Below are 8,480 nucleotides of genomic sequence, written 5' to 3'. Positions count from 1 at the left end.
ACTAGCAAGGTTTGCAATTTAATAGTGTTGAAGCCACTTAAAGCCTACTGCACGCTATACAGTGTTAGGTTCTTATTTTTCAGAGTAAATAGCTCACGGACACTAGAGAAGCTTTAACCAAGTTGAATATTTCCCAAAGGTTCTGTACAGCTGTATTCAGACAGTAAAACATTTCTCACCATCACAGTTATATACATGCCACTTTAGGACACTCCTCCTTCTCTCTCCAATCCTTACATCTTATTGTTCAACAGAAAGAAGGTAACCAGATACTAAACCCTGATTACTCCCTTAAGGGGAACTGACCTCACCTCCTGACCTCAACCCCTCCTTCCCTTAGTCCATAGATGCCCATCTGTCTCCCCTATCTCAACTGTTGCTCTGCTCCCGTCCCCCAACACATTCCAACACATTCCACAGCTATCTGTCATTTATCCAGAGGCCCAGTCTCTTTCTCATTTGATTCTATACTTCTTTCCTATCATTTATTTAAATATCTCAATGTTCAAAATGTCGAATCTAACAACATGTATCCTCCCATAGTCTAAATCTTGGAGGAAACCACAGGGTCGATTCAATCCGTAACGTGGAAGATCTGTGTTGTAGTGTGGTTGACATTTAGGGCTGGAGTCAACCAGTTCTGCCTGAACCTGCGATAACCAACAATTGCATAGAAGTTTCATTGTTTTTATTTAGGCGATGTTGGAGGTGTAACTGCGTTGGAGCTGTCAAATTCGCAAGTGGCTCCCGGTGTTATACCTATCGTGAACATTGGCAGATGCGCCGAGTAACATTCGTAATAATCCCATGCAGCCTTGTTTACAAGTTTGAACACTGGAATGTGTGTTGTAATCTATACCTCGATTAGGCTGATATACTGTATATCCTTATTTTGTTGACTGGTTTTCATTTTGAGTGTCATTATTTTTATTTAACCTACACTTTCTCGTTCTGAACATCTAACACGGGTGTGATTTAAGGACTGGTGTGGTTTCATGACAATGATGACAAGAGCAGCTGCTCAGCAATTCAACAGCTCCAACGCCGCTACTATACACCTCTGACTTTGTCTAAACAAAAACAATGAAACTGCTATACAGTTGTTGGTTATAGCAGGTTAGAGCTGGAACTGATTGAATCTAGGCCTTAAAGGTAATTTCCGATTAAGCCGACGTATGCAGCGTTTACCGTGGATGCAATCTCCGCAAATTCGGTAACATTGCCTTTAAATGTCAATTGCGCTACAACGCAGATATTCCGCGTTATGGATTGAATCAAGCCCCAAGACTTTTAAGGCAGCCTTTCTTAAATATGGGTCTCGACCCAAAGTGGCTTGCGGACATGTCTGAGTTTTTGGATCTCAGCTTACTGTTTGTTGATAGATAGAATAATAGAAAACACAAGGTGCAATTATGAAATGTTGTACTTCAGCAGTTTTTCTCTTATGTCAGTCACTGACTGTCACTCAATTAGCCATGTCAGCTAACAATGTTTAGACTGGTAAATTAGTCTAGCCAGCTATGTAATCTTGTAGTAATCATGACCGAATACCAACCAGGCACGCAGGGCATGTGCGTGTTAGTCACTGTCACAAAGATATCATATATAACATGGCATGAGTCATGGCAAAATGTGTAGAATTGCAGGAAATTAGCTTTAAAATGGCAAAGATTTCTCTCCACCACATGGCAAAATGTGCAGAATTGTAGGAAATGTATTTTGTTTTTTAATTCTCTCTGCCATCAAGACAGGGGCCCCCTTGTAATCTTGTAGTAATCATGGCCGAATACCAACCAGGCACGCATTTTTTCTCACACATTTCTCATTTGGATCCCAGGCTGAAGAAGTTTCAGAACCCCTATTTTAAGGCATGAGAGTGAAATGACTTGTTCCTCATTAGAGCAACTAATGTCATGGTGGTGTAGAGAATGAGAGCATAATTATTCCGAAAGCTAAAAGACCTTGGACAAATTGAATGACAATATCTGTTGGTCTGTAGATATTAACCCTTTACACTCTACCCGTGTACGGGTTGAAAATAGCAGATTTGGGCACTGATGTGCGCCTAAATTGAAACACATTGGCTGTACAGTAACATGCTATGAATGACATCAGAGCTCAGGCTGTCCGCTTCACTGCGCTTGGGGTTTTGACTGACAGGCGTTCTGAACATGTGAGAATAAGTTGCCCCCGTCCTTCCCGTTAATTGGGCAAATGTTTTGTTGACTGAGTGAGGGAAATTAAGAGGACTTCATGTATTTTGAAAGATGAGACATTGAGGACCTACCCCATATTTTCCAGGGATATTCTTATCATGTTCTGAATGTAATCCAGAGTATTTTCAGATTTCGCTAGCAAATGTGGCAAAAAGTACAGTACATTTTAAATTCACATAAAATCAACCGTGTGATGTTTGGATTCTGTCTTGTCTCAGGTAAACTGTTGTGTCCTCAAACTTTGGTTGAATAATTTTCCCATAACCTCCAAACTGTTCCCTTTCAATTACTACCATGCTTATGCATATGCTTTTCATATTTCTTCTGTAAGAAACATTTCAGTTTGAGCCATATAGGCGAAGGGTTAAAGGGAGGAAGTGACATTTTTTTGTATTTTTGTCTTAAACACTGTGGCAGGAAATAATTGCAAAGTTCTCAGCGCTGTCATCGTCGCTCGGCAGCATGTTGGCTTTGAAGAGCGCTCTGCTGAGTCGATATGCATACAAAACAGATCCAGACGTCGGAGTGTTAGTAATTAAAGCCTAAAGGAGTGGCTACAAAGCCTCCCCTCGTTTTACATCTTTTCTTTTTTGTCAAAGCCCCACGGCTGAATGCTTGATGTATTACACCCCAGCAAGGAAAACTGCAAGGCGTTCTAAAACTATGAAGCATCTTTCTTAAATGAACGCCCTCTCCAAGTGTGTGTGTGTGTTTGTGCACGCGCGTGTGTGGTGTCTATGGAGGACGTGTCGTTAGCTGACCTACCTAATAGATATGGTGACCTATATGTTCTGAGGGATGCTCTCTCTTGATTTCTCTCTCTCTTCTTTCAATCCCTCTATTTTAGCCAATTGATATCTGTCTCTCCATCTCTTAATATCTCTCTCATAGCTGTAGCCCCAGATTTCTCCCAGAACATGCTGAAGCCTCAGACCCTGGCCAGGCAGGGGGGTGATGTGCTGATTGAGTGCAGGCCTAAGATGTCTCCACATGGGATGATCTCCTGGAGGAAGGGGAAAGAAGCACTCCGAGAGAGCCACAGGTATGGTGGAAAGCCGGGACATTCACAAACCTGGATTCAAATTGTACTTAATACTAATATTTTTTAGCATTTACTTTAGCCTGTGTGGAGTGCCAGATGGGTGTTGTTTGCGATTTTGGGACTATTTCATTGGATCCATCGCCCTAAACAGAATCCGTCAAGCATGCTAAAGTATTTGAAAGGTTTAAAATACTATTTGAACCCATGTCTGATGCCCGTACTTTGTGAGAAATGCAGTGTGATATGTAAAGGAGATGTTGACACTTTGTCGTTATTTTACAGGATGCTTTGTATCAGGTAAATTAAATACATTGTAATAATGATTCCCTAGTGGCAAACTATGGTCCCTCATCTTGTCAGGGCAAGCTTGGATTTTTCCTCCTTGATGGACCACTTGCAAAACAACTACCAATTTAGCGGTTACTCAATTAGTGCCAGTTAACCATCTGGGACCAGGGACCAGTAAGCAACATCCCACAGACCGACACAGGCCCACAGACTGGAGATAGAGAAACACGGACGTAGTAGCTCTTAGTGATGCATACAAACACTTCTAAGTACAAAGCCATTTGTTGCCACAGAGTTACCAATGTTGAATTACTTTCAATGACTTAACATGAGATTGGGGTCCTGTAGAATTACTGATATATTTTCTCATCTTCTTCCATTTCCCCTTCTCCACTACTCTACTACGCCGTCTTGGGCTTTTTGTGGAACTGTTTTCAAGTGTTTACTTAAGGTAATTGGGACTTTCTAGTCTTTGGCAGACAAATCGATCCTCTGATCCATCAGCTCATTACCACTGGGTTGGTCAAGTGAGAGGATTGTTAAATCTGAATGTATGAGCCAGGAATTGAGACACCGGGGGTAGTGGATGAAATCTCAAGAAACGATGATCAATCATCGGTGGACCTACAACTTTAGCTAGACATCCCCTTTGTGGTATAATGGAACTGGCTAACAACCTAATTCCATTACTGTAGATCTGGGTGTAATACCTCCGGCACGAGCAACAAGGGAAAAGGCAGTGCCAATTGGTCAAAGTAATGTTGTATGAATTTTGCAAAAATGATCTGAATCATATGTATTCATAAATTCAATGTAGTGGTAATGTCTTAGTTTTTATTGATCTTTGGCCTTTTTCATTGATAGGTGCTATAAATGTGGCATGGTCCAGCGTAGTCATGCCCAAACATTTTTTAATATGAGGACTCATTCACACCACAGGGGGCTGCTGAGGGGAGGACGGCTCATAATAACGTCCCGGAACAGCTCTAATGGAATGGCATCAAACACCTGGAAAACATGTGTTTATGACGTATTTGATACCATTGCACTGATTCCACTCCAGTCATTACCACAAGCCTGTTCTCCCCAATTAAGGTGCCACCAACCTCCTGTGATTCAAACATGCACCCACATGTACACACCGTAATTCAGTAAGTACAACATTGGCCTTGGGCAGAATTCCTACAATATATGAAATCTGGCCACTAATTATGTGTGCGCTGGGATGAGAACGGAATACTGTTCACCTTACATATTTGACTGTTTATTCAGATACACCGATTCGAATAAAGAGCGACAGGGACAGGCGGGAGAGGAATGAACGGTCAGAAGAGGTTTATCTGGGAATCAAATCCCCAGGGGTCGTATGTGGTCGTGACCTCCGGCATGAGATGAGAGAACATTGAAAAGAATCACACAGTAACAATCTATCCTCCCTAGCAGTATATATATAATTCTATCCACCAGACATAATTCTCTAAGTCTGCTATAGATTGACTTCAATGTAGCCTGGTAGCAGATCAGTTTGTTCTGTAGACAGCTCATCTGTCATGCTCGTTGTCATACCAAGAAAATAAGATATGGCACAACAACAAATAACCGAGGATTTGGCTAAAGCACATAATCCATTTTTTACAATGCTTACGTCAACATTACCCTGTGCTATGATCTTCACCTCTGGTTGACCTACTGTATAGCTTTAATTGTTGTAGTCAATACTCATACATTTAGCTTTTTAGGCAATTCATTTATTTTTCTGTTATGAAAACCGCTACAGAAATTACACAAATTATTGCTATTGTTATTATTTTCTTCACATTCCCTGCAATAGCATCTTCGTTGTCACAGAGTAATGCCAAACGGGAGACATTGCAACATGGGCACATCTGCCGGTGCACGTGAAGAATCAGCAGGGGTCTGCATTTCTTATTTGATCTGGGATTAATTGTATTAACTGCCTCAGCAGCTTTTGTGCTGTATCTCCTGGATATCCATCCTCAGGCCTGGAAGTCTCACCTCCCTCTGCCAACATTATTGGGAAGCACCAGAGGTGATGTACCAGGTGGGGCCAGGCTACTTTGAAGAAATAGCTGGGTTGATACATCTCGCTCAGGAACAAGAATGAGGTGCTGTGGTTTGAACTTGCTTCTAGCAGTAATAGCATTCCAAAGATTGAGTGTGAGGTGTGTCACTCGTATTTTGCTATGGTAATGCTCCTAAAAATGAATTTGGTCAATATGTATTTATTTCTGTACAGGTGTATTCCTGGTGTGAGCAATTTTAATCTGCTCACGGATCAAATCAACGACAACTAAGAAATATTTGATTTAGCAAGGAAATATCCTAGAGTAGAGATGTGTATAGAAAAAGTAGTTGGCTAGGGTTATGGCTGCATCTTTCACAAACCAATTCCCCCTGTTTGTCTCTTAAGGATTCTTCCCCACTTTATCTAGATAGGACTGCATCGCTGTTATTGCAGGAGTGCTACACTACTAATCTGTCTCACTGTCCTAATAACACGGATACTTCTTTCTAATCTTTGTGGTATTCTTATGTGTAGATGCTCTGGGCCAGAGGAGAACAAATGTACCAAGAACAAGTTTGGGCTGTGATTGTTTAATCAAGTCATGTAGCGTTGGCACTGCGCATCACAGGCACATCTTAAACAGGATTTGTGTGTGTACTTATGCTGGGGCTATGACATTAACCGTAATGGCTTACAAGTCATTTAATTTCAATGCTGACCAAACGGAAAGGACAAAACTAACAAAATAGCTTTATAAAATTGCCATTGGAATTAGACCTCTTATGTTAAACAGCACACATTGTTGCTTAACAAAAAGATGATCCATCTGTAAGCCTCTGAACCAAACAGACCACAATAAGTTCCTAAAGAGTCTCTAAAAATGAGGACGAGTGTAATGTTTGTATCTCAATGAGGAGATGAAAACCCTACAATGTTGATGTTTCATACATACCCCCATATCAGCACAACAAAAGTATTGTACAAAACCTACAATGAATGGTTTTCTCTTTCCAATGCTTATTGAGCTTTGTGTATTCACATTATTTGATTATGTGATGTATTTCATGTAGATGATAGCCTAGGTCCTACATAGTGCTCTGGAGTGTGGGTATCACCTTTAGTTTCAGCCAATTATGAGTATATACCCTGGATGGCTGATGCTACAGTATGTATTTGCCAATGAGAGGCTTTAAATGTTATGCAGGTGAATGAGGACCCAAAAGCGACTTGGCGAAAACAGAGTTTTTAATCCAGTAAGAAACTTTACAAAACAAAAAGCATAATACTACTCGTAAAGACGAGAACAGACTGGAGACTTGATCGAGAACTGCAGGTTGCCTCGGGAAGGCACTTGAACCTAGCAGACTCAGACACCTGCTCACCACGCAGCATCTGAGGGAAACACGACACGACAGGGCAAAACATAGACACAGCACGGTGAATTATAGATAAGGATCCGACGGGGCAGGAACGGAAAACAAGGAGAGAAATAGGGACTCTAATCAGGGAAAAGGATCGGGAACAGGTGTGGGAAGACTAAATGATTGATTAGGGGAATAGGAACAGCTGGGAGCAGGAACGGAACGATAGAGAGAAGAGAGAGCGAGAGAGTGAGAGAGGGAGGGGGAGAGAGAGGGATAGAAAGAGGGAAAGAACCTAATAAGACCAGCAGAGGGAAACGAATAGAAGGGGAAGCACAGGGACAAGACATGATAATTAATGACAAAATATGACAGTACCCCCCCCACTCACCGAGCGCCTCCTGGCGCACTCGAGGAGGAACCCTGGCGGCAACGGAGGAAATCATCAATAAGCGAACGGTCCAGCACGTCCCGAGACGGAACCCAACTCCTCTCCTCAGGACCGTAACCCTCCCAATCCACTAAGTATTGGTGACCCCGTCCCCGAGAACGCATGTCCATGATCTTACGTACCTTGTAAATAGGTGCGCTCTCGACAAGGACGGGAGGGGGGGAGGGAAGACGAACGGGGGGTGCGAAGAAAGGGCTTGACACAGGAGACATGGAAGACAGGATGGACGCGACGAAGATGTCGTAAGAGGAAGGTTGCGAGTGGAAAGCCACACTCTCTGGCCGCAACAATACCTTGGACTCTTAATCCTGCGTTTATTGGCGGCTCTCACAGTCTGTGCCCTGTAGCGGCAAAGTGCAGACCTCACCCTCCTCCAGGTGCGCTCACAACGTTGGACAAACGCTTGAGCGGAGGGAACGCTGGACTCGGCAAGCTGGGATGAGAACAGAGGAGGCTGGTAACCCAGACTACTCTGAAACGGAGATAACCCGGTAGCAGACGAAGGAAGCGAGTTGTGAGCGTATTCTGCCCAGGGGAGCTGTTCTGCCCAAGACGCAGGGTTTCTGAAAGAAAGGCTGCGTAGTATGCGACCAATCGTCTGATTGGCCCTCTCTGCTTGACCGTTAGACTGGGGATGAAACCCGGAAGAGAGACTGACGGACGCACCAATCAAACGACAGAACTCCCTCCAAAACTGTGACGTGAATTGCGGGCCTCTGTCTGAAACGGCGTCTAACGGGAGGCCGTGAATTCTGAACACATTCTCGATAATGATTTGTGCCGTCTCCTTAGCGGAAGGAAGTTTAGCGAGGGGAATGAAATGTGCCGCCTTAGAGAACCTATCGACAACCGTAAGAATCACAGTCTTCCCCGCAGACAAAGGCAGACCGGTAATGAAGTCTAGGGCGATGTGAGACCATGGTCGAGAAGGAATGGGGAGCGGTCTGAGACGACCGGCAGGAGGAGAGTTACCCGACTTAGTCTGCGCGCAGTCCGAACAAGCAGCCACGAAACGGCGCGTGTCACGCTCCTGAGTCGGCCACCAAAAGCGCTGGCGAATAGACGCAAGAGTGCCTCGAACACCGGGATGACCAGC

At 43.5% G+C, this 8,480-nt stretch overlaps 2 protein-coding genes across 10 annotated transcripts in view; both read left to right on the top strand.

The window, feature by feature from the left end:
- Positions 1-8,480, top strand: part of LOC124031958 (neural cell adhesion molecule L1-like protein) — a 364,252-nt gene that overhangs the window by 107,420 nt on the left and 248,352 nt on the right. The gene's annotated exons all lie outside the window — the stretch shown is intronic.
- LOC124031961 (contactin-4-like) overlaps positions 1-8,480 on the top strand; it is a 53,109-nt gene that overhangs the window by 17,131 nt on the left and 27,498 nt on the right. For both annotated transcript variants that reach the window (XM_046343830.1, XM_046343829.1), the window contains exon 6: positions 3,108-3,258. In XM_046343830.1, the coding sequence (XP_046199786.1) occupies positions 3,108-3,258 (151 nt within the window). The remainder of the gene's footprint in view (positions 1-3,107; positions 3,259-8,480) is intronic.

Source organism: Oncorhynchus gorbuscha, linkage group LG03 (assembly GCF_021184085.1).
Source record: "Oncorhynchus gorbuscha isolate QuinsamMale2020 ecotype Even-year linkage group LG03, OgorEven_v1.0, whole genome shotgun sequence".
NCBI classification, from domain to species: Eukaryota; Metazoa; Chordata; class Actinopteri; order Salmoniformes; family Salmonidae; genus Oncorhynchus; species Oncorhynchus gorbuscha.
This window is presented reverse-complemented; position numbering and strand designations above follow the sequence as displayed.